This window comes from Staurois parvus, unplaced genomic scaffold (assembly GCF_062004578.1).
Source record: "Staurois parvus isolate SC_StPar_1 unplaced genomic scaffold, SC_StPar_1.0 ptg000106l, whole genome shotgun sequence".
NCBI lineage: Eukaryota > Metazoa > Chordata > Amphibia > Anura > Ranidae > Staurois > Staurois parvus.
The window spans coordinates 963,863-991,667 of NW_028317902.1; the positions used below are offsets into that span (position 1 = coordinate 963,863).

Below are 27,805 nucleotides of genomic sequence, written 5' to 3' on the forward strand. Positions count from 1 at the left end.
ATCGCAAAAAATGGCCTGGTCTGGAAGAGGGGCAAATCCTCTGGAGGGTTAACTGGTTGCCGGTGTGATTTCTATGTTGTCAGCACCTGTTAATTTGTATCGGTGAGTTTAATTACAAATTACAGTACCTTCACAAATTTGGAATGCAATTATTTCTTACAATTTTGAGGCGATGCCAATAATTTTGTCCGGTCCAATTTTGGAGTTTTGCGTGGAATGTGTCAGATTTGGCATTTTGTTTCTCCATTTCTTTAGTGTCATACCAATACAAACAAAACATACACATACAATTCATGTGGCATACAGACATTGAGAGTTACAGTTGAATAAAATTATTATTATACAGGATTTATATAGCGCCAACAGTTTATGCAGCGCTTTACAACTTAAGGGCAGCAAGTCCAATTACAATACAAATTAATATAGGAGGATTCAGAGGACGCTGCTCCTTAGAGCTTACAATCTAAGAAAATCTGTAAAGTGATTAAGATTACATGGAGGCATTGATGGAAAAACACAATACAAGAGCCCAGAGGCTATAGAAAGATGCTGTAGAGGAACTTACCAATCTACGAGACATGGGCGTTTTGTCATCTCCAGGGAGGTGCTGTTCCAGTGCCAGGACAATGCAATTTGCGATGATAGTAGCAAGGATCATGTATTCAAAAGGAGTAAATGGAGAATTAAGGAAAACCAGTATATATTATGAACATAAAAACATAATGCAATGTGCTGGGAGAATATGGTAAATGGGATCTTGTCACAATTAGGTCGAAATCGACAGGTCTGGATTCACAATTTGCTATATATGGGAAGAAACACCAAGGACCATGAGAAAAAAGAAGGAATGCAGATGGTTAGGTGGAGTTAACAGTTATTCACCTTATATATCACAGGGAAATCCAAGATGGCAGCAACCATTGCATTGTAACAGCCCTCTGCAGAGTCCCCAATTGGAAAATATTTTGAGCAGTACATACAATTTTCATGGTTCATCTTTTCAATTGTTACTGTTGGTGTTACTATTATGACCTGGGACCAAGCTTGCTTTAAAGTTATAATTGTTCTTACTGTTTGTATAGCACATACATATCTCTTAATGTTTTACAATATAAACTTACAATGACAAAGTCTAACACTAAAAGACATGAGAGAAAAAGTTGAATGGTTCATATCAGAATACTTAAACAAAAAGAGGAAGTAAGATATAAAAGCTGGCTCAGAGATGACACCATGTCGTCATTTCTGGTGAAGTCATTCCCTGTATCCACAAATGTCTGACACAAATTGTCCCCTGCTGTAGCCTCTCACCCGTAGCTGCAATGTTTCAGTCTGAAAACTGGGAGAGAGAGGAGACTGAGAATATGCTTCCTCCTGCCTGTCAGCAAAACAACGACTAAATCTCAGCCTAGCAATGTTAATGAAGCTCAAGGACTGCTATTTAATGATAAAAGGTGGAACATTTCTGAAAAAATATACTACTGCTGCTGTGTTGCTGTGCTTTTATGTTTATTGTGATCAATGAATGATTATATCTGATTGGTTGCTATGGGTTACTCTCCATTGTACAATGTTCATCCTTCTATCCACCATGCTAATGAAAAGGTCTACAGTTATTTAAATTTTACTTACAAGAATGAGCTTCATTCCCTTCCTTCTAATTACCTGGCATTCATTCTTAAATGATTTACAAAGGGGAGGCTGAGTGTCATTTCTGCCCAGTGTGCTTTGTTTTGGGGATATCTGTTACATAGTGGGTTGGTGGGAAGCCCCTGTGGTTCTATTTTAGTTAAGCAGCAAAGCAGAGTTACATACTATAGTGGAATATAAAGAAATCCAGATGGGTCCCTGCAGGCTTTCTTATTCAATGTTTTTGAATGAAGCTGCCAGAATGTCACATCAGCCAAACAGACAGATAACCTCAGAGAAATACCTGGTGGTAACAGAAGACCCCAGAAACTATTCACTACTATAGTACTGACTACAAATAGGAGACATTATCACGAGTTATGTGTCAAGCAAACGCCACTGTTATCTAGACTTAACACTAAAGCACCGCAGAAGAAGATTAAAGGGCTTTAAGGAAAGATTTCCTATACATTAAAACCGAACTCCAGGGAAACAGCTAAACTCGCGGTTACAAGATATACAGTATATTGGCACTGTCATTTTTTGGCAACCAATTTTTTATTATTTTCAGTGAGTTTGTGATTTGTCTCTGGCAGAAAGTCCAACCAGGAGGGTGGCACCATATTTAATGGGGCTGTAAAGGAAAAGGTTGTTGCTAGGGTTGTAAAAGATTTCAGGCATCCGTGGGCACTACAGGGAGAAAATGAATGCAGGGGTCATTGCATGTCATGGCAAATGATGGATATGGCTACAACTGGGAACAGGCAGGTGTTTTATTGCAGGAGAGACATTCAATGTCTCTTCTGCAATGCAGTACACTTACCTACCTATCTGCAATCCCCTGAGGAATGTACACTGAGCTGTGTATGTGCAGTTCAGTTTACATTCTGGCACACTGGCAGTGTGCCAAGATGACTGCACTTTGACACATGTGCAAGAGTGATGTCAACCTGCACCAGCCAATCAAAATCACTTAAGACCAACACCCAGAATAACAAAGGCACAATATGCTGGCACCAGTGAGGGACCTCACGGACTAAGGGAACAAAGGTAAGTATGTGTGCCTTTAGTTCCATTTTAAATAGAACCTGAGCCTATTCACTGTACATATAGTACACATATGCCACAATCCTGATACCTACAAAATATGCCCCAAGCAACAGTCCTACAGACACACAAACCTCAGCACTTGGTGAGTGGTGCCACACCAGCAGCGAACACACAAACTTTAACCTCTATACGCAAATATGCGGCCTCCCAGCATCTGGGCCTAGACACCGAGCGGCCGCACATTTGCGTTCTTTTAAAAAAAAAAACATATGTGCTGAGAGCGAGTGCCCTGCACACATGTCCGGTACTCACGGAACGGTCCAGATCTCCTCTTTTGATCGTGACCTCTCCCGATCATGTGACCGCCGTGACGGCGTGTCACGGCGGTTACATGACCCTTAACCCCGCAAGGGGTTAAAAAACAATGGTGAATGGTGACGGCCTCAAGATATCTGGGGCACCCACTTTGGGTGTGCAGTGCTAACAAGGCCAATGGTTAGACATTTGCAGTGGTGCCTGCTGTCTGCAGCCTCCTGATTGGACAGTGAAGCAGCAGCAGCAGCAGTGGTTGTGTGATCATGGCCTCTCTTAGAACTCTGCATCAAAATCTCCAAGACAAAAGTAGGTAGGAATCTGCAATGAAATGTTTTTAAATTCTTAAGGTGTAATACATTTTCCTGGAGAAGTGTGTTTTTTAACAAAAGTTGAGTTTTACTTTATGCTTCCATTAAAAACAGCTTTCCTTTGTGTAATGATGGCATTTACAGGCATATTTCCCACAAACAATGACTGACAGAAGCTTGGTTTGCCATCTGTGTTATTACTATTTATATACTTTAAGAACAGTAAAGACTGCATTTTATCCTAACCTGTCCAGGTGATTTTCTGGCAAAAAATATTCCCTATTTATTTACATTAATTACGTGTTTTATCTACACAACTCCTTTTCCTAAAGAGAATGTACATTACATGTAAGACAATGAAATTAGAAGAAAGGTCTGTAATTGATCTTTTGCTGTCATCAAGATAGAATCATGAAGAGAATTCACATATATTTCTGATATCTTAAAGCGAACCTGACCTGTTTTTTTATTTTCTATGGTAACCATTATAAATTGAAAACACCAGAGGTGTTAACCTTCAGATTGATAATCATTTCCTTCTGGATTCCCTTGGATCCTAGGCCCAGGCTGTAAATGGGGTCTCAACCTCTGCATGCCATTATTAAGACTCACCGCTCATTAAACCATTCTTTTCATTCAACAGTTAAATGTCAAAGAAAGAACTTAGCACTGGAGCAGGGCTTTGCCTTGACTTGGGCAGAACTTGAAGGGTCTGGTCATGGATCCAATGGGCGCCACAGGGGCAGAGAGATCAATTAAAAGACTAACAAAGATACTTTCAGATACCAAAAGGTGCTTGCACTTTAAATCTTTTGTCTGGTGTGTTAATTTATTGAGATCTTTCTTCACAAACATACACCATTGCAATGAAGTATCATTAATATATTCATCTAGCTGATCTTTTAATCCTTTAGGGGCTTAACTTTGAAGAGTATGCAACCATGAATAAAGTGTTATCACCCTTACCAACCATTCCAAACCTAGGCTGGATTTACCATTATGCACAGTAGGCCCATGCCTATAACAAGAGGAAAAGAGGTGGCTTTATTTTGCATAACTAACGCACACACAATGGTATTCCATCATCAGGGGTAATCCACATTTCACATGATATTATCACAATATTCTAAGCCAGGTTAGGACCAGGAAAACAAGGCAGTGTCTTCTGTAAAATAGCTGATCCTAGCAGAGAGGTGTTACTTGGGGTGAAAAAAGTTGGGTGCCTACAAACTCTGGTGTTATAAAACTGACCTAGGATTGCACATATGACAACTGGAAGTTAGTTGCTATGAGCAATAAGGTCTGTCTTCTTTAGCCTATTCTTTATACATGTGGTCCTCACTAAAAACAGGGAATCTGGACCAGAGATGCTAGCAACAAAAAGTCCTGCTGATGGCCAAATTTTAGAACAGCACAAGGTTGATAAAGTTGTTCTTTTGCTAATTAAGGCTCATCTAATTAAAGCTTAACTCAGAACATCTCAATTATCAGATTTTTCCTACACACTTCCAAGTGCCAGTTAGAATGTAGAAGAACAGATCACAAGCCTTGTGCTTCCCTGATGTCTGCAATAAATGTGTTATCTGACTTTCTGAAGATGGATTTATATAGAGTACAAATAACAGACATTATTCACATTCATAACTCAGTTCTCATTACTTGAAAGACTCTTCTGTTCTTCTTCTTTGTGCATTCACAGAATATTTATTGTATTGTTTCCAAGGTTGTTCCATCTTTTCACACAGGAAATAAAATGTAAAAAATAATAATTTGGCTACATAAAGTAAGACCGTATAAGCTTCCTAGAAAGAAAAGAGCCCTAAAACTAGACTGAAAACATCCTAAGGTGCTACATTTTGTGTCTCCCTAGAATGCCACTGTCGCCTCCTGACAAACGCCATAGAAAAAAACCTCACTAAGCAAGCAAACTTCAACAACCACATCCCACAATGCATTTGTTAGTGCCTGAGTGACTTATCACCAAGCACGATGCCTGTGCAGTATCCCCTTATAGATTAATATGGGACGATCTTCTGAACAACTCCTGCCTTAAGAGAAAGTCCCATGGAAGTTTACTGTGTTCACCTGCACAAACAGACAAAGGAAATAGATCTTGGTTGAAAGGAAGTAAACTTCCAGGCCACAACTATAGGAACTTTGCAGTTTGGGCATGAGAAGGTAAGGTGGGGGGGATGGGGGGTGGTATTAAGGATTAAATAGCTAAACACAAAAGGAAAATGCATATAAGTGCATTTTCTTTGTGAAACACAATATGTAAAGACCAGTGTCAATGCGTGTATCCATAGATAAATGCAGCATGCCTATGGCATCAGTTTGAGACATTTCAGAAATCATTTTAAATTCAACACAAATTTGGTTTGTAGTTAATCTGCATTTGACCTGCTTGAAGCAGCTTTGACATCTCCTATAGACTTACATGAGCAGAGAGGCCGTTCTAAAGTGAATACCAGCCTGTACTAACCTTGCCTTGTTTCCTTCCAATACGATTTCTAGTGTAGTTTTCACTTTCTACCAGTAGATATTCCCACCTATCTTTAGTTGAAAGCTTGTACAAGAGAAGTTCTTCCTTTTTGTTCTTCTAGAGCAGTGGTCTCCAAACTGCAGCTTGTCTTTATCCAGCCTTTGGGGCACTATTCCTCATACTGACTCCAACAATGTAAGCATAATTCTTGCCACTGCCACTATCAATGGGGCACTATTCTGCCCACTGACACTGATGATGGTGCACTATTCCTTCCAATGACACCAATGATGGGGCACTATTCCTCCCACTGACAGCAAAAAATGGGACACTATTCCTCTCACTGACACCAATGATGGGACATTATTCCTCCCACTAAAGATATGGCATTGTTTACTTCCACAGCTACCAGAACATTTTCTACTCCTACTGGTCACAGTCCAGCCCCCCTAAAGTGTTAAGGACAGTAAACTGGCCCCTTGTTTAGAAAGTTTAGAGACCCTTATTCTAGGGGGATATTAAGCGTGGCACCAATGTGCCCACTGCTATGGACTCCTGACACCACCTTTGAAAAGTATTCTTAAGATTTTGGCAGCCATGTTCGGGGGGGGTCCATATACTGTAATGCCCCTGTTGTGCCATGTGAGTAGCCCTGGAGAGTGGGGAAAGTGTTTAGGGACAGAAACCCATCCTAGGAAAGAAACCAGCAAATTAGCATGCCACCATGTGTTTTATGAAAAACACAAACCGTTCACAATGTCTTCGATAACAATTACACTAGTTTCAATAATATTTATTGAAAGAGTTTTTACAAAGGCTTGAAAGGCAGACATTAACATAAAAGAATACGTCCTACAGTCGGCCCCGCTTGAATTATCAAAGAGCAAACATAAGTATGAAACTACTACGCAGGCGGCATAGAGTGTCAACATGGAAATAATGACAACAATAAGCTTCAGGAATAACATACTGACAGTCATAAGATCACCAGAAGGAATTTGCATTGATGTTAGAAACAAAACATTTTCCCCAGTCACATAACAGCTGAGAAGCAGTTTATATAAGATATATAAAAGAATGGAAACTGGGAGGGGGGACCCCAATTCAAAATACCCTCAGGGAATAGATGGAAAGTGCAAGCAGAGCCAGAAAGAAAAGAGAAAGGGGGGATAGGGGAAAGGGGGAAGAAGAATTAAAAATAGAAGAAGAGAAAGAAGAGAGAGAGAGTAGAAAGGGGAATTGAGAACTGTACCGTCCGCACCCCCGGTCACCACCAGAGTACTCCCTATGTAGAAGTACAAAGACATTGTATCCATGGATTCCAGACTCTCTTGAACCGGACAGTTGTGTCCAATTACACTTTTTAAGAAATGTCTGTAATAACACTGTCACAACAGACAATATAATAGCACTCTTCAAAGAGAAAGGGATTCTTTAAGTTCCAGCTTACTGCATTAGAGATAAATTGAACAATGTTAAAGAAAACAAAAAGAGATCAAGAATGAAAGTATTTGAAGTCCAGTTTTTTTTTTGTTCCAGCAAAGTTCAGTCAATGGTAAACAAATGGATCAGTGTTGGCTCTCATAAAAAAAAGCTCTCAGCTGATATTCTCTATGTTATGGTAAAGGAACGCTCCAAACTGCTGATGCAGCCAGAAATAGCCTGACCAATCAAAAGGTCTGAGGATTGGACAGTGATTGTGCAGCTGCCAGTACCTCAGATACAGTTTGCTAAATGTGTCATTATTTCAAGTATACTACATCACAATTTGGTATCTCACATATTATTGTCCAGCATGGAATCACAATTCTTTAGAGACTAAAAATGATGATGATGATAAGAAGGTAAACACAGGAAATATATCTACTCCACCTTCGGTATATGATAGCCTAGCCATGTTTAACCTTGAACCATTCAGTATCTTCTTCCACAATCCGATTTATAAACATTATTAACATAGCTGTATCATATCTGATTTTATGAATAGTGTGCAGATTTTGAAATTGCGCATGTAGCCTCCCTGGCTGTATTCCCGAGTGTAGCTCGGGGTAAAGTTTCAGCACCACAAGCGGTAACCCCCAAGCTACCCTCGGGCTTAAAATGCGGCGTTGCTCTGGGATCTGTTCTTCACTTACCTTGTCCTGCACTCCCACGATGTCCCCCCTGCAGTGTCTCCGGCAATGTCTTCTGGCGGATGCCGGCATCTGTCATCAGGTTCCGTCCCCTGCGAGCGTCGGGACGTACGGGGATGGAATGGCGGGAAATTTGAAAATTACAAAAAGTGACATTCACTAAATTCACTAAAATCACATAGTATAACATTACTGTATCAAACCATTTCACATACATTTTGTCCCGAGTGCTTTGTCCTGTGCCCTGCCTGCATTTTTACTGTTATTTCTGCCTGGAAACTGAGAAATATCCATGACGTCCAAAAAGCGCCCCTTTAGGTCAAAAGCGGTTTTAGACCAGCTAGAGAACAGTGATAGCAAATTAGAACCACTTGCAGAATTGATTGATAATGATTCGTGGGGAAATTCGTCATCAGACACTGAAAACGATTCTGCGACTTTGCTCAGTGATGTGCGAACTTGGCGCTATATTTCAAATTTCAGTGTTTTTGGTTTGATTATATTATTGAATAAAATGTATTATTATTATATTATTTTTTTTAATGATTATTTAATAAATTATAATTTATGATTTCATGTTTAAAATTGTAACATACCCGGGATGTTTACTAGACTCTTGTTCGGACAGATTTCAGTGAGTTATTCCGAAAAATTACAGGCCTACAATAAAAAAATACATATTTCCATGCAAAAAAATGTACCGCTTTGAGCACAGAAATATGGACATAATCAGACCGCTAGGGAGGTTAAGGAGGGGTCTCCTGCATGCCAAGTAGGCCAGCTATCACTATGGAACAGGCTAAATATCTTGTATGATATCAATTAGCCCTTTTTACGACTCTGGGGTTAGCTATTCTTTATCTGCCTGAACAGTCATGGAGGGAGTGGGGGGTTCTCTGTCAGGGAATCTCGTTCCTCCCCCACTGAATAGCCTATAATCTAACCCACAAATTGGTTCTTCTTTGTAATGTTTGTAACATTGATGAAAACTCCTACTGGTGATCTTATGATTGTCCATGTATTATTCCTGAAGCCTATTGTTGTCATTATTTAAATGTCGACACTTCATGCTACCTGGTTTCGTACTTATGTTTGCTCTTTGATAAATCAAGGGAGTCTGACTATAGGCCTTATTCTTTTATGTTAATGTCTGCCTTTCAAACCTTTGTAAAAGCCCTTTCAATAAATATCGTTGAAACTAAAAAGCATAATTGTTATCAAAGACATTGTGAACGGTTTGTATTTTTTATAAAAGACATGGTGGCATGCTAATTTGCCGGTTTTCTTTCCAAGGAACCTGTCCCTACACACTTTTCCCACTCCAGGGCTCTTCACATGGCACAACAGGGGCATTAAATGACCCATCCCTCCCAAAGATGGCTGCCAAAATCTCAAAAACCCCAGTTTTTATTGCTAATAAAGGTAAAGTGTTTTAAAATGTAAAAATATGTCAACTCACTACGTCAGTGCAGCAAATGTATTAATACAAAAGAAAAAAGGTGACTGGAATACCAGTCAAAGGGAAGCTGCTTTCATGGGACACACGTGGTTTATAAAAAACAAAGTTTAATGAAGTAAATACAAAATATGTTTGTTAATATATATATATATATACAGTATATATATATATTGTAAATACTCTTCTTCTACAACATTGTCTTTTTTATTGGTGGAAGAAAGGTATTTATATATATGTGAGTGATTTTTTTATACTATTTTCTTTCAAAATTTGACATTTAGAATGATATTTTGTATTTATTTAAGGTATAACTAAAGGATAAACTTTTTTTTCTAGTTTTGGATAGGGTAGAGAGGTATTAGAACACCTGTTTTTATTGCAGTCTGTGCCCCTGTTTACCATTATCGTGGAGGTAAATCTCCCCAATGGGACAAAAAAACTGATAGAGGATTCTAACTCTTCATTACTCTATCCAAAATGAAAAAGAAAGTTTTGTTTTTAGTCACACTTTCCAGCAGCCTTTCTCAACCTTTTCAACACAGAAGAATTCTCAGGAAACCCCTGCTAAAAATTACTATATCTACAACTCATGATTCATTATTGTGATGGTCACTGGGAAAAATTACCCCCTTATAGATAACTAAAAAGATCAATGATGTCAGTGGGAACTTGTCAGTGGGAGGATCTCTCACTGACTTAGTGAGCAGGCATATTTCTACGGTTTAATCCATTTTACCTCTGTATTAGCAATAAAAACTGACAGGGGTTCTAATTCTTCTCCACTGTATCCATCCCACTGGATATCACATGATACAAATTACCAAATGATTTCATAAAATAAATACCACATATTTCGATGAAATACCGCATGCCTTATTTTATTGCGTTTTTGTGAATTGCTAAAACAATTATGAAAAACACTATGAGGCATTTTACTGCACATTTTAAAGAGGAAAATACCACTTTGTGAACGAAGCCCATTATTACAGTGATCAGTGCTAATATTATGCACTGTCACTGTACTAATGACACTGGGCAGGAAGGGGATAACATCTAGACAGATAAAGGGGTTAAGTGTGTGCCTAACAAGTGTTTGTGTCTTCACTGTGTGCTGCTTTTCCTGAGGATCCAGTTGTTTTCATTCCCCACTTAGCAGGGAATGCAAAAACAACTCAATCCCCTGTCACTGAACACAGCTTTGTGTTGTTTACTAGCACAGAGCTGTGTTCAGTGAAACACAGAGCTGATAATCAGGTCCCAGTGGTCAATCTAGGCTGGGACCTAGTGATTGGCATGTACTGTGACTAATCACAGCAAAGCCGCACTGGTGGGTGCGTGGATCACGTAAGTTCCATTTTAAGTGCCAGCTCTGCCCCCCTGCAAGGAGGGTGCACCCTTGGTAAGGATATAATAGGAAAGCAAAGGGCTTCCTGGTTCAGCTGTCATGAAGAGAGTGTTTACTAGTTGTGTCTGTGGATGGACTGGACCAGATCAACATGTAGGCAATTGGGCTTATTCGCTTAGCTTATTATCAGGGGGGAAGCCTGGAGCAGTGAAAGGATTTTATGCATTTATGAGACTACTGGGATCCCTCTGCTCTGTGATGCCAACCTCTGGGACACATAATATATAATTATCTCTATATGAGGACATCTCCTGGAAACAAAACTTGGCAAAATGGGGTCCATTAATGTAAGACCTAAAGCAGGTCGGCAGAGAACTGTCCACAGGTACCAGTTAAGCCTGAATGGGTCACCCTTCGGGTATCCCCACACAAAACGGAAAGTAGGATACTTCCCCTGAAGGCCCCCGTGTCCGTGGTATTCTATTAAAATAAAATCACAACCCCAGGGTTCAGGCAGGAACAGGTTATAGAGCAGCTGTTCTCGCCCACAACATTACATTACTTTTAGTTTGAATGACCTTCAAAGCTACAAATAAGCCCATAGAATATGACGATTAAACTGTATGCACAAAAGGTATGCCATGGCCATGGTGTATGTATATCCAAATCTTTTTTATTCCTTAATTTTTGATAGTCGATAGTTTTTGAGATTAGAAAATAGTTAGAACCCCTGTCTTTTTACTACTCTCTGTATCCCTGTTGGAGGCTTTACCATCTCTGTTTGTCTTGGTGACCATTGTCATAGTCACCATAACCAAACATCATAGGAAACCCAATCATGTACAGTTGTCCCTGGAATATCATTCTTCCAATAGGCAAACTTGCTCTACGAGGAGATTTCCCTTAACCTTGTAGTGATTTCCTCTAAAAAGAGCTTCACTCCTCATATTGGACAAATCTATCATTGTTAAAAAGTGTGCAATTTTTGCATAGGGGAATATTGTAAAGGTAGTTACATTTTAAGTGTAATTAACCCTAACTGAATGACATTTGTGGACCACCTTCATGGTAGTGATAATGGTGGACCCTGCCTGCTCAATGTGAGTCAGCCACTTATAGCCTTCAAGGGTGGTGCATATGACCATAGGAGTATAAGTGGGACAGACATTTGTAATTCAAAAACATTAAGAGCCTGACCAAGAAGCTTGATGGAAGGATCATCAGGTAGGCTTTTTTTTATTTTTAGGAAAGCAACATATTTAAAAATATTGAAAGCACTTTTAAATAACACAAGTTTATTAAATAGATAAGGTTTAGTGAATGGTAAAGATCTACATTAGCAAAGTAAAACTATTCAAGTTTTTAGTTTCTTATTAAGGTACTTAGAAAGCATTTGGCTGTGGTAAACGTTGTCAGTTGTGACAAAACGCGTATGGTGGAACCAAGATTTGTGACGTCATCACGCACTGGAGACCTGGAAGTGGCCTGTGCCAGCCCCGGGACTGAATATTGAATTCATATGCACGTATGTTTTTATGTTTGTGAGTATCATTTCTTTATTTTAATAAACCATTGGAATTTTATGGATTTACACTATGTGGTCTCCTGGCTTTCACTCAATTAAAATGGTGGAGTTCGTCTCTTTGGAATAATGGAATCCATCGTAACGATGCCATCTACCTCCTGAATAGCATGCTTCTTGTGACACAAGCACACTTTGATTTCTTATAATTTAGAGGTTCAATTGATCTGGTAAGCGTGTTTTGGATTGAATGGTGAAGGTGCATTTGAGTGGTGTTCCTATTCAGTTAATCCTTCTGGTATTGGTTCATGCTGATGCTATTCTGTTGTTTCAGAAGGGGTTTGGTTTCCACAGCTATTCACCTTGCACTTTATCAAGTATCATTTCATTTGGATTTCACTTATCTTGCACTGGATAGAGGATTATTTATTGCTGGATGTTTATGTATGATTTTGTTTTTTATATATCTGAGCATATTGTAGAGTGATATATACATATACACATAGCACTGCATATTTGTTATTAATGAGGTAAACTCTTACCCAAAACTGCAAGGTATGTTTTAAGCTGAGGAATTATTTCTCTTAAAAAGCAACTCCAGGTACCAGGTAATTTCAATGAATAAATACTTCATGCTATCCAGGAAGAACTGCAGTTGGTAAGCAGCCAGAGGGTTCTATCAGTTCACTTTGATCTGATGAGTATGTGCTCTCTACACTGATGTACTTCCCAATTCTCACAAAAAGAATTCTTGGCAGAACTACAGCAGCTGCACAAAATCCTGACTGACACCAGATGGGTTGAGACAATGAGCAAAGGAGGACCGGGAAAAGTGAGGAAGGCCTGGAGGAGAACATGGGAGCTCAAAACTGGTGCAGGAGAACAAATGACTGAAGGTGGAGGGAAGCAAAAGGAGAACGGATGGGGCCCAGAGCAGCCCAGAAGCAGACAGTGGGAGCAAATGGGAAATAAGCAATGCAAAATAGGAAAGAAGTGTTAGCCAAGTGTGGGATGCTAGAAATAAAGGTCATCAGCAAAGTATTCGAGGACAGGAGGACTCTACCATAAAACATATAAGAGTGTTCCCAGGATACTAGATAACTGGAACCAGTGTTTTTATTTAGCTTTTTTTCATCTGTAGCATTCATTAAACTAATACCTATTGATCCTGCCATTAAGGTTCTTGTTCAAGCACTACCTGTGATAGGTTGGCACCCCTTTATCCCTGTTGCCCCCTTGTGCTCCTGCATTGTCACAGTGTCACAGGGGTTTCTGATTGAGACTACAATTGTACATGGCTGATGGTAAAACAGCTTTAAGCATCAAGAAACCTGCCCGTAAAAATGCCAGGCAGCCATGACAAAGTTTCAGGAGATTAACCACTTGCCTACCAGGCACTTATACCCCCTTCTTTACCAGGCCAATTTTCAGCTTTCAGTGCTGCCGCACTTTGATTGGCAATTGCGCGGTCATGCAACATTGTACCCATATGAAATTTTGATCATTTTTTTTCTCACAAATAGAGCTTTCTTTTGGTGGTATTTAATCGCCACTGGGCACTTTACTTTTTGCGCTAAAAATAAAAAAAATTAAAAAAATTTAAAAAAAAAAAAAAGTTTCTTTGTTTCTATTATAAAATTTTTCAAACAGGTATTTTTTCTCCTTCACTGATGTGCGTTGATGAGGCAGCACTGATGGGCACTGATAGGCGGCACTGATGGGCACTGATAGGCAGCACTAAAGGGCACTGATAAGCAGCACTAATGAGGTGGCACGAATAGGCGGCACTGATAGACAGCACTAATGAGGTGTCACGGATAGGCGGCACTAATATGCAGCACTGATAGGCGGCACTGATAGGTGACACTGATGATGGGTACTGATAGACGGCACTGACTGGCATCACTGCTGGGCACTGACTGGCAGCACTGACTGGCACAACCCCTGGGCACTGACTGGCAGCACTGCTGGGCTGCACTGGTGGGCGGCACTGGTGGGCAGCACTGGTGGGTGGGCACAGGTGGGTGGCACTGGTGGGCACAGGTGGGTGGGCACATGTGGGTGGCACTGCTGGGCACAGGTAGGTGGCACTTCTGGGCACAGGTAGGTGGCACTGCAGAGTGGCACAGGTGGGTGCACTGCTGGGCATAGGTGGGTGCACTGCTGGACACAGGTGGGCGGAGCTAGTGGGCGCACTGCTGCGCACAGGGGGGCGGAACTTGCGGGCGGCACTGCTGGGCACCGATCATCAGGGCACTGATCATCAGTGCCCTGATGATCGGTGCCGATCCCCGCTCTGACAACTGCCGGTTCTCGGCAGTACTTTCCTCACGATCTGACAGCGTGAGGAAAGTGCAGCCGAGAACCGGCACTTGCATTTTCCTCTGATCAGCGTGTCATTGGACACCGCTGATCACGTGGTAAAAGGCAGCTGTGATTGGCCTTTTACCACATCACGTGATCAGCTGTGTCCGTAGGACACAGCGATCATGGAGATCGCCGGGTGCACGCCCCCTGGGGCGCGCAGGAGAGTGCGTTCGGGGAGGACGTCATATGACGTCCACCCAGAACTGGCCGGCCGCAGTGCAGCCGTCATTCGGCTATCTGCTGTCGGCTACTGGTTAACAGCACTAAGGACTTGTTCACACTTGACAAAATGTCTACCTTTTACTAGAAGCTCCTCTAACTTTAGCCAGGAGTTAATGAGCTTTAGTATGGATGTTAGCCAAGCGTTAATGAGCTTTAGACAGGCTTTTTATAAGCATTAAAAACGCATTTTTATAAGCATTTGACAAGCGTTAAAACCACACCACAAACAAAATAAACTGTGATGTTATTAATGCTCCGCAACCGCAAATGCCTGCCAGTGTGTTTGAGGAGCGTCACCATAGATTTGAATGGGAGGTGTTGAAAGGCTTCGATCTCCACCTGACTTGACATGAGGCTTCAATTTTGAAGCAACGCAAAGCTAACGCTTCATATTTTGTGAGCTGCCCATAGTATTACTTGCATAGGCATTTGAGGAGCCTTAAAAACACCCCTCAAATGCCTCCTTTTAAAGCCAGTTTGAACTAGGCTTAAGATGCAATCAAGGATGCAAAATGGTGAAACAACATTTTATTTAAAAAAAATGTTTATAATACAAGATGCTTTAGCAAACACCAAAGAGCATATTTATAAAGCAGTTAAAATGGCTGTAAACTCCATGTGCCATAAGTATTAAAGACTAACATATGTTTATCAGATGTACAAAAACAGCGCAAAAATAGACCTTTAAATAAAATAAAAACTTTTTTACATAAAGTGAATAGCACTAATAAATATATCATAAACCATAAATTAATAGTGAATGTCCCCAATAATAATAAACACCAAAAGTCCATGTATAATGAAAATAGAAATTTCCATAAATTCTTCAAATGTAAAGAAGCTTCCACCTTCCACCCGTGCACACCAACATCAAATACACTCACCAGATATTGGTGAATGAGAAGCCTTTAGGGATTTTAAAGGGATCCTAAACCCCCTTTAGCATCCACTCTATGGAATTCTTGCTGTTTTTGTACATCTGGTATTATTTGTGTTTTTCACATTGCACAGCAGCAGTTTAGACTTTGTAGTTTTTTTGATTGTCGCAGAAAGAGTTGTCACTTTAACATCTGTTTATATTTTGTACAACAATCATGTAAATTGCATTATGCGCACCTCTGTATTTCAATGTACATTCCTGTAAAAGCTGGCTGAATATCTCCGGTTCTGTGGGCATGTTGACAACCCAAAGCTCAGGAGGTGGAGTTGTGATGTCACAGGACTCCCCTCCAAGTTATACACCACCTGACTTTCTCAAGTCCTTCAGCCCTGAGGTGCTGAACACCTACTTCTGGGGGAGCCGAAGGAGGTGGGGAGAGGGATCTGTGTGGATCAGGGGCGGACTGACAACTCATGGGGCCCCCGGGCAATTTGGGATCATGGGGCCCCTGTGTCCTTGCCCAAACTCAAAAAAGCCTATGAAAAAGGTACCAGGGGCATCTCATGGGGCCCCCTACTAACCCCGGGCCCGAGTTTCCAAATGGTCAGTATGCCCCTGGTGTGGATATGCTGTGTGTGCAGCTGTGGGAGACACGCCCCATCACTCATGCTCATACAGGTGTCTCTTCATTAAATGCTCATGTACACGGGGCATTTGGAAAACTCTTCTGAACGATGGAAACTGACGTTTATGCGCGTTTGCGTTTAGAAGTGTTTTTAAAAGATAACCTCAGGACACCTTCCCAAATGCCCAAAATGCACTGAAAAACAGCAAATAATTAACTATTTCAGACATTTTGAGAGAAATAGAGAGAGCAGAAGCAGAGAGAGCAGAATGTGTTGAGATTACCTGTCTTTTCTGGTTGTATTCACTATGGATCCCATCATGAGCATAATTCTGCACGTTCTACCATTTTTTCCTTCACGCGAAACCTGGAACTGACTTCACTGGTGTACCGGGTCTATTTGAATACATGAAAAACACTTTGCATGCATTTCTGATGATGAAAAAAGGCTCTGGACAGCATCTGGATATGGAACAGTTAAAAAATGCTTCTGAAAGCAAACGCTTATAAACGCGGTTAACCACATTTACAAGGGTTTACACACATTTACAAGCATTTGGCGTTTGAAACGCCAGTAAAATCTACACCTGAACACAAGTTTGGTGCGTTCAAAAAAATGACTGTAAACTTAACTGCCTGTAAACGACTGTAAATGACTATGTGTATATGGACATATAGGAAAACATTAGGGAGAGTTCAGGGGCTGCTGAAAAAAACGCTGAACAGCTGAACGTCAGTTTAGCAGCTGCAGTGTACATGAGCCCTAAATCTGTCAATCACAGGAGAGGGGGCGTGGCGATGTGTCTGATTAATGTGTCAGATTATTTGCAGTACGAAAACAGGACGGATCACAAATGACTTTCTGCACCTTTCCCGGCCACACTGGAGACGGATGAGTTTTGCTGTTTTGCTGAGCAAGATAGAATGTTTAGTTTAATTTTGATTTTTTTGGGGGTTTACAACCACCTTTTTCTGATGTTCACTAAACATTCACGGCAGGTGAATCTTTCTGGTGAAAATCATTTTCATGGTTTTATAAATATGCCCCTAAATGTCTTTCAGTTAGGGTTTAAATATTCAAGTAGACTGAGCCTGCTTCATGAATTTCAAAACATAATTTTTGGATCTAAATATGTAGCTGTAAATACAGGATCTAGGACTCTCAGTTCTTCTTGAACCCCTTTCCTGAAAATAACAAGCGATCCACTGATCATGAATGTAGAACTAAATTATTAAACTGATCTGGTTCTGACATTCGATGGTTGCAAGGCATACAGAGTATATATTACCTTGACACAATATGATATGATAAAATAGATTATACAAAGAGCAAAGATGACATCTGTCAGACATAAAAATGTTTGATCACACTGTTACAGTGATGGATACTATCGGAAAAAAAATGTACATAATTCAGTGTTTCACTCCCAATAGTAAATTCTATTAATAAAAATCAACATCTTTCTACAATCCCATCCATATATATCTTTATTATCCACATTCATTTTTCTTCTTCCCTTTATTTATCTCTTTCTGTGAGTATACTTCTTATTCTCTTGTACTCAATACACTGAGCAGGCTAAAATAGTGTGATTTTCATGCGCTGAAACACAATGCTTATGGATGTCTAAGCATATATAAGCTGATATCCACTGCTATGTTGTTTTTCACAACACTGAAATGCATGACTTAAAATGCGGATCTGCTGAGATGCCAAAACAAGAGCTCAAAACGCAAAGTCAACCTTACAGTCTTCTATAGCAAGGGTGAATTGTGAGAGGGGCTTATGACCACCATGATTTTATTAGAACCTGTTTGGTTGCCGTGAAAATGTCAATAAACGAAAATGGTTATTCATACAGAGTTCAGGTTTAATAAAGCTTCTCTTGGATTTTTTGGGAAATCCTTTCCACAGCAGTGTATAGACCAGCAATGGGCAAACTACGGCCCGCGGGCCATATACGGCCTGGTGGACCTTTTAATCCGGCCCGCGGAGCGTGGCAAACATCGGCTGTCAGAATGTGTGTAGGCGGCGCAGCGTGAGGAACGTGAGGGGAGCTAGGCTCCTCTCACAGTCCGCCCTGAAGACCGGAATGGCGCGGGAACACGGCGAGAGGAACGCGCGGAGCAAAGGTAAGTGAATTGACACAGGGGGGACTTGGCTTACTACTTGGGGGGGAATAGTACTGTGGGGGATGAAATACTATATGAGGGATGAATTAATATGGGGGATGAATTAATATGGGGAATGAATTACTATAGGGGGGATGAATTACTATAGGGGGGATGAATTACTATATGGGGGATGAATTACTATGGGGGATGAATTACTATGGGGGATGAATTACTATATGGGGGATGAATTACTATGGGGGATGAATTACTATATGGGGGATGAATTACTATGGGGGATGAATTACTATATGGGGGATGAATTACTATGGGGGATGAATTACTATATGGGGGATGAATTACTATGGGGGATGAATTACTATAGGGGGGATGAATTACTATATGGGGGATGAATTACTATGGGGGATGAATTACTATATGGGGGATGAATTACTATGGGGGATGAATTACTATGGGGAATGAATTACTATATGGGGGATGAATTACTATGGGGGATGAATTACTATATGGGGGATGAATTACTATGGGGGATGAATTACTATATGGGGGATGAATTACTATGCTTACTATGGGGGAATATTACTATACTTACTATGGATGACACATACACATCATTCATCTACTCTTGGTCCAGCACCCGGATCCAATATATGAACCCATTGCGGCCCTCAAGTCAAAAAGTTTGCCCACCCCTGGTATAGACCAATTGGTATGCACCAGTCCATTATCTTCTAATTTTGGGACATTCCCACCATATGTGTAAATGAGTACCCTGGGTTTGACTTCCCAAGAGTTCGGCTATTTGTTCCACTGTATAGTAGTTGGCAACATGTGGGACTGCTGGGCCCCCCCTCCTGAATTTCGGTTGAAAAAGGATTTTCCAATTAATCTGGGGTGGTCTATTACCCTATATGAACATCAGTATTTGTCTTTGATGGATGGGAAGTCTATGTGAGAGCATGCAAATTGGCATATACAAGAAATAAGTAAAAGAGCTTGGGGAAGGAACAATTTGATTGCTGCAATGCATTCGTGGCAGGATATATGTTATCTTTTCCATGTCTCCAGATGAAGGCAGAGCTGTCTTTATACAGCTGGATATTTGGCCAAATATGGTATGTCATCAGAGTATCAGGTAAGGGAGGCTAGTGGATTACCAGCAAAAAGGGAAATTGTATCTTTAGTGGATCTGTTTAGTCTGTTAGCTAAAATAGTGCACGGCTTATTGCTATGTATATAACATTTAGTTTTGGTCGATCATATTTATGTCTCCGCCTGTTCCTTCTGCCTATTATGTCTCCGCCAGTAGCATTTGTATGGTCACCAGGCACATATTATCTGGTGAGGGAGTAAGTTTGTATAGAGAGGTGGCAGTCTCAAGTTCCTTTTCAAGCTATGCTATCTACATGAGTCACTTCAGTTTTCCTGACACAAAGAGATCAAATATGACAGGGGAGGGAGCTCCAGAACATAGCCTGTTATTGACAGTCTCAGCTTTGTTTCTGTGTGCTGTGTGAAGGGGTGTGTGTCCCTTCCCTCCAATCAGCTCTCACTGAGCTCTGCAGAGTATAGCTTCAGCTCCCCACCCCCTGATTTCTTAAAGCTCAGACAAGTTGTATAAATTCTGGACTTTGAATAGCGGAAACGAGAAGAGAGGGATAAACTGGTAACACTTACTAGAAAGATTTGTTACATTTGCCTCACCTCACCTGAGGCTAGTCACTTCACTAGGCATATATAAGGGTTTACAACCACTTTATGTTTAGAAATATGCAGCTTCTTCATTTGAGTACTCTTCTCTATTTTACGTTTGGCTTAAGTTACCTACCAAAAGCCTCAAACCAAACAAAACGGCTCACATAGAGTAAACGTTAACATAAAAAACAGAAGCCAGAAGAAATTGGCACACTTTTTACTATCAAGAGATTCAAGTGGAATAAATACTTCAAACTCCTTTTATATTCTTCTTGTAGCCAAATTATGAAAACTGTAATCTAGCATTCCAAATCCTCTCGAGATTGGCGGCAACACCCTCATCTGCTAATTATGCCAATATTTAATGTGCCAATCTCTCTAAAACCCCTTTTCAGGGAAATCTTGGGAGAACACATGCAGCGACTGCTCTGATTTCCTTGTGCCATTCACTATAGGTTTTCCTCCAACTACCCTCTGTATGATAGAAATAAGCTTCTGAGAGGAGACAAAGAAAGAGGATCTTTCTCGCCATAGTGGCACCTAATGTCGGGGCCGTGGATAAGGGGGTACCAGCAGTCCTCCTGTACGGGGCCTAGGCCAGCAGGGGTGCCAATGCAGCTGGGTGAATCGGATGTGGGCAGGGAGGGTGATAAGCATGGTGGGGGGGCAATTACTGTAACCGATCCCCTGTATTACTGTCTCTGCAGCAGATGAAAGCTGGCTTCTTCTTGTCTCCCTCCAGCTAGCTTTTAGGTGCTGCAGAGGATACAGGGGATCATCCTCCCTGTGAACCACACATTTCCCCCTGCTGCTCAGGCCCCCCCCCGTGTGTCCCCACACCTGCAGTGCTGCCGGCTTCTCTCCTTCTCACCAGCAGCTGCAAGCACACAACAGGATCTTTCAAGGAAGGGTCTGGGAAATATGTCACATTTTCCAGACCCTTTCTTTCCTGAATGAACACAATGAGTGATCTGTACCAATCACTCACTGTGTTCATTTATAACTAAAGCATAGTAAACTGTTTTCTTTTTGGGGGGGGGGGGCTCTAACAGCAGCCTTTCCTAATGTTCATCTTTTCTCTTTCCAGTTTTACTCCTTCATGATATCTTAGATCAGGGGTCTACAAACTATGGTATGCAGGATGCATCCTGCCCTGTACAAAATTTTATTTATTAGGCCCACAGAAGCCCTCCGTAAAAATACACCAACTGGCTGGCAGTGGATGCGATGGTCTGTGTATCATAAAAAGGAGTACAAATATTGTATCTCATTTCAGCCAGCCAACCAGCCATCACCCTTCCCCAGTGCAGATTTCTCCCCTCACTCTGCCATGATTGGTTGCTAGGACCATAGGGGTTTAAACAACCAATAGCATGCTGCCCTGCCCCTGAAATTTACAAAAGAACTGTCCAGACCTGTTCTGTTCTGTTTCCTGGCTTTTGCCCTGCTTCTCTGTACCCTGAAAGGTGAGGGGGAACTCAGCAGAGAACACATGGATGTAAGGGAGGAATCTGGTGAATGCACATTAATTTAAAAGAGGACTCTGCTGGGCACTACTTGATGCAATGGGGGACTTTGATGGGCACTCCTGGATATAACAAGGGATATCATAAAAAACTGGGTTTTTTTGGTCTGCAAATATTTGTAAAATATACTATGTGGCCTTTGCACTTAAAAAATTGCAGACCCCTGTTTGAATCAGCAGCTTTTTCTCTCCCGCAATCTCTATATATGTATCAAATGTGCTCTTGAAGACCTCAGGACAGCAAGACTGTAGTAAAGATTTTATACCATCAACTTCTTTGGTACCTTCCACAAAAACTGGAGGAAGCTGAAACCAGGAATAAAAGATTTAACTCCTGCCATGCCACTAGAGTGTCATCACCTGCTCCAGAATTCACAACTAGCTGTGTGGTATACCTAACGAGTATATATAAATATCAGAGCAATTCACAAGAATAACCCCCACACTGTGCGTTAGAGTGTTAGAGCAACAAATGCAGTTCCAGTACTCTCATAGTTAATGTGCAGAATGAAGAATGGAATTTCTTAAGCAGATGAAGAAAATAAGCTTTGGAAACTTAATTGATAAACCAAATAGATACATAAAATATCAAAGGCCACACCATCCAAATGCTAATGTAGACTTCTCAAGAAACAACGCATTTTCCCTTGGTAAGAATTTCTGACTCACTAGGTGGTGTCAAGGGTTGACATTTCCCATGCTAATTAGAAATTGCACAGATTCATTTTATAATTAAGCCATAAGCACTGACAGAGCCCATGATAGAGTGTAATGGCGACAGTTCCAGCTGAAACAGAGACATAAGAGGATGACCAGAATGTTAGAGAACTGCAGAAGATCTTCAGCAGTCCAAGGTTAATGTAAACATGGGGAGGCCTCAGCACCTACTGTATATTATACAGAATATGCCAAAGACTCAATGTATCAGACAGTTAACTGAAAGACTACTACTAAGCACTATTACTAAAGCACAAACATTGGTCTGGTAGTTAGAGAAGCATGAATTGTAAAAAAAAAAAAAAAAAAAAATCCGCTCCACATTGGATTCAGATGGCGTGGTCATGTTCTCTCCACACTAGTTTGGCCAACATATATTTGCAGCCCCCTTGGAAATAAGGTATTTACAGTAATAATCACCTCTTTCAGTCAACCACAAGGCACTCGAATTCATCTCCTGTGCTGTTGCCCCAAATTTCATAGGTATTGGGAGGGTGTTATTTTGATTCTCAGTGGAGTCTTTACTACAAAACTGGTAGCTGATCCTCAGCATGTAAATGTATAGTACAATATCAGGGAATTTGCTATACTTAAATCTCTATTTTTGGGCCATAAAATGAAAGTCCTGAAGTCCTAAGTCCTTTGGTAAAAGAGTGGATACGTAAACCAAACAGATGCAATGCCATGTGTTTATTTGATAATATATGGTCGCCTCGGTCTTTTGCCAATAAACTGTTCTGTTTATAAATGCCCCTTCTTGATCCACTAGGTTTGTGATATTCGAGTGCTGTCCTACCTATTGTCAATTATTAAGCTGTACTTTCATTTTCTTGTTAGCACTATGCTATCTGTATTTTACTCCAGACATGCCCTAGAGGATTGTTCCTATGTTTTGTTTGTGTGGAAAAAATACAAAATAAAAAATAATCTGATTAAAAAAAAGCCTCTTTAGCTGTTCATGCCAATGGGCTCTACTGAATTGTGGAGGAGTTGCCGAATCTTCTGAATCTGACACTTCTGGAAATGCTGGTTTCCTGGTCCTTTGCTATACACCATGGTTCATACTGGCAGCCCCTACATCACTTCCATAATCCGTAGGGTAGGGATCAGTGGGACATGCCACAGTGCACAGCAGGAAACCAGGAATCCAACATTCCAAGCATCAGATTCCTCTGCAAGGGATGATTTCCCTACAGTCCAGGTGCAATTGGTGGCACATGCAGCTGGTAAGGTATACAAACAATTTTTTTTGGGCCACTTTTTAAAGCTTTTTATTTTAATGAGAGAGTCTTTTCAAGGAATACAATGGTATCGCCTTTCTCTGTCAACAGCTTGCTGATTGGACAATAAAGGAATAGCAGCAAGCTAATGAGGTCATGCCCTTTCACTCTGCTCTCTTTTCTAATATCATTGTGTTCCTTCCTGGCACATTTGATTGGCTCCCAGTCCACACCTTCCTTCTTTGACTAAGTGCTGTTGGATAGGGAATTGAAAGAGGCTAATACTGTGACCATTTCAAGTATTTATTCTAACTATATTAAACATTACATTTAATGATTTATTAATGAATACATATCTGCATTAATATGTGTATTTTATATACAGTATGCCTGGAGTTGCGCTTCAAATTTGCATTTTAAAGTGTCTCTAGGCAAAATAGGTAAAAAACAATTTTTTGGATGTAGTGGAGAAGGGTTTGACCATCTCAGGGGCGGACTGACCATTTGGAAACTCGGGCACTGCCCGAGGGCCCGGGGTCAGTAGGGGGCCCCATGAGATGCCCCTGGTACCTTTTTCATAGGCTTTTTTGAGTTTGGGCAAGGACTCATGGGGCCCCATGATCCCCTATTGCCCGGGGGCCCCATGAGTTGTCAGTCCGTCCCTGGACCATCTGTAAAGTTTTTATTGCTGTCTGTGTCCCCATTGGGGAGATTCACTCTCTCTATTTGCACTGCAACCACTGTCATGGGAAAGAAAGTGAGAAATAATCCGAAATATTAGAACTGTTCACAGTACAGAAGGTAAGGCAAAATCTTCCAGTGTGGACATCTGTTCCAGGGACAACAGTCTAAGAGGGGATTGCCCTCACTTTGGAAGATTTCCTTTAACTTCCTCCTGCATCTGTGGGACAGAAAGTCAAGCAAAATTTCACCAATAGTTCACTAACAGCAAAAAAAAGAGAAGAAACCCCAGGGGTGGAAAACGTTCCCTACTGTATCCAAAAGAAAAAAAGGTTTTGGCAATACTGTACATGTACTTTAAGATGAAAGGTATGCAGAGTCACCAATATTCTGATTTATTCTGCACCTTTAGGTGTCATCTAAATATTTGTATATGTTTAGAGTATGTATGCTGTGTTTGTGCACCTAAAGTGAATGCGTCATGACAGAAGTACATCCATTGCTTCCCTCTAAAAAATACTTATTGGGTGTGTGCGTGTAGCATCAATACGTTTTGAATTACAGACCTAAAACATAAATGCTAAAAAAAAGAGATAGAGAAGTGTCAGAATTACTTATATCTACTGAAGTCAATGAATCAACACTACAGCAAGGCAGTAGTGTTTTCAGAGAAAAAGGCCAGCAATGGCAATCTCCATGATTCTAAAAGTCCGATGGGGACAAGGCCCCTCCTTCATCCTCCTCCTCCATTCAGAAAATGTTTGCATGATTACACTGCCTGCAACATGATCTGTGAATGGAGGAGAATCTGATCAGTCACATGATTCTTTCCCCCATTCACAGATCATGTTACAAGCAGTGCAATTAATAAAATAACTTTTCTCATTGGAGGAATGAGCAGGAAGGGGTGTGTTCCCATAAGTCTTTCTGTACTGCTGGTTTGCCTGAAGAGTTGAAGCTTTTAATCATTGCAACTTTGAAAGGTTAGAGATAGGAAGAGGACAGGCATGCCTGCTGTGAAGCGTTCTGCAGGGTACAGCTGCCTGCACAACTTAGGACATAGTTCATTCCAGGTAAGTAATATTATTAAAGCTGTAGCTAAACCTTAGCTTTAAAGAATTCATATAATGATGAGCTAAAGTATTTGGAGGACAATGCATATGTAAAAATGGTCAATGTTTTGCACAACAAGGCAGTGACTCCTGTGTGTGACTTTTTGATTTATATTATAATTATTTAGCCACCAGAGGGCACCGCTCTGTTTAAATTGTGATTGCATACTGTATATGATCCTTACTCAGCTGACTGGTCATATTTGACTCTAGTCATATAGATGCATTCTGGTATGCAGGTTCATTTTACAAAGTCATGACTGGTATTGTGAATACACATCATAACATTATTCTTTAGGATAGGATTACATCGCATAAAGCAGAACTGAAGGCAAAACTTTTTTTTGCCCATGTTAGATGCAGTTGATGGAAGGGTTATACCGCTGTCAGTTTTTTCCATCTGTGTCCCTTTGGCAGATTTCACTTACTTACTTTCCCATAACCACAACAGAAAGTGGGAGCAAATATCTTCTAAGTGAGGGAAATGCCTGCAAGTCAGGTAGATGACATCAATAAAGACCTCACAGATGTTCTAATCCCTCTCCAATCTATTCAAATCCTTAAAAAGTTTTGACTTTAGTTATACTTCAAAACAAGGATCAGTAAGCCATCAACCACAGGCAGCCGACAGGTAGTCCTGCTCTGCTTCCCCCCAATCTCCACCACTCTCATGTTCATTGTGGAGTGGAGAGTGGGAGGCAGCATAGAGCTGGATGGAGGGCGAGAGCAGGAGCTGCCTTAGTTAACATTTTGAGTTAACCAGCAGGTTGCTAGCAGGTAGGAGAGTGCTAACTACACAGCATTGAATGTAGGGGGGGGGGTTGGATGATGTGAAGGGGACAGAGGACACTGTTGGAGGACATTGCTTTGGGGGTGGAGCAGAGGACACTACAGTGTGGGGGGGGGGGTGGGTGGGTGGGTGAAGGACAGAGAACACTGCTTTGGGGGATGGGGAGGCAGAGGACACTGCTTTTGGGGTGCAGAGGACACTTCGTGAGGGGCACAGGACAGTGCTACGGAGATTGCAGAGGACACTAGAGTGCAGCGGGGGGTGTGATGTACAGAGAGATAGAGGACACTGCTTCGGGGAGGAGCAGAGGACACTGCCATGGGTGGGGGGGCAGAAGATACAGTTATGGGGGGGCAGTGGACACTACAGTAGGGGTGTGTGATGTGAATGGGGGCAGAGCACACTGCTTTGGAGGGGGGGTAAAGGAAATTAGTGTGGGAGGATGATGTGAATTGACAAAGGATACTGCTATGGGGGAGGGGGGGCAGAGAACACTACTGTGATAGAGGCAGAGGACACTACTGTGAGGGGGGCAAAGGACACTACTGTGGGGGGGGGCAGAGAACACTGCCATGAGGGGAGCTGAGGACACTACTATGGTGGGGTTAGGGGGGCAGAGGACACTACTGTGGGGGGTGATGTGAAGTGATGTGGATAGCGGCAGAGGATACTACTGTGACACACTATGAATTCTTCATGTCATCCTCCTGCTGGGAACATGAACATTTTTCTTTTAAAGGGCCACACGCCCCCCCCCCCCCCGGGGATCTTTAAAGGACAAGTTCACATTCTGACAAAAAATAATAAATGCACATCTTTTTGAAGGTAAAAAAAAAATGTGCATTTAATAGATTTTGTTGCAAGAGCCTGTAAAGCATTGCACCAGCTATCACTGGTGCCATGCAGGACTCCTGCGGATCTGTCAGTATATCTGCTTGCCCGTATGGGATGTACGGCCAAGCAGATATACTGACAGGAAGAATCAATGAACTCCCACGGCGCTCCACAGTCAGTGCCATAGTAGTTAATTGAGAACTATAAGCCAACAGCTGCTAAGGCTGTGAACTCTGTGAATGAATGACTCAAATGAATGAATGTGTGGGCAGTTGCTCTGTTTTTAAAAAGTGACAGCTTGTACGGGGAACTTCGCTCAGTACTGCTGTCTTGGGGGGGGGGATTAGGCAGCGGCTGCAGCACTGGGAACATGTTATATGTTACATCCTAAAAATGGGTGGAACATGTAACATGTTCCCAAAGATTACCTTATCCTTTAATATTCTCCATGTTGTCCAGGTAGATCTCAACCTCTGAAAGTATTCCTACCTCTGCTTTAAAATGTCACTAAACCTTCCACACAAACAACCATCAAATCTGGCAAATAAATATCCCAACTATTATGAATCGTGCACAAAAACTTTGCATCCCATTATTTTGGACCAAAGTAACAGTATCTCCACACACTTGAAGATAGCTTTCCTCCCTTCGCTTTCTGTCCCATGTATCAAGCAGACCACATAACATTGCAGTCACATGCAATGCTCTCTCTGAAGAACAAATTCCAGGCAATAATGAGCCTTCCTACACAATATCCTATAG

At 41.3% G+C, this 27,805-nt stretch overlaps 1 protein-coding gene across 8 annotated transcripts in view; it reads right to left on the reverse strand.

Annotated features, from left to right (window-relative positions):
- CACNA1E (calcium voltage-gated channel subunit alpha1 E) overlaps positions 1–27,805 on the reverse strand; it is a 1,021,369-nt gene that overhangs the window by 285,624 nt on the left and 707,940 nt on the right. For all 8 annotated transcript variants that reach the window (XM_089671475.1, XM_089671472.1, XM_089671471.1 and 5 more), the window contains one exon: positions 566–671. In XM_089671475.1, the coding sequence (XP_089527601.1) occupies positions 566–671 (106 nt within the window). The remainder of the gene's footprint in view (positions 1–565; positions 672–27,805) is intronic.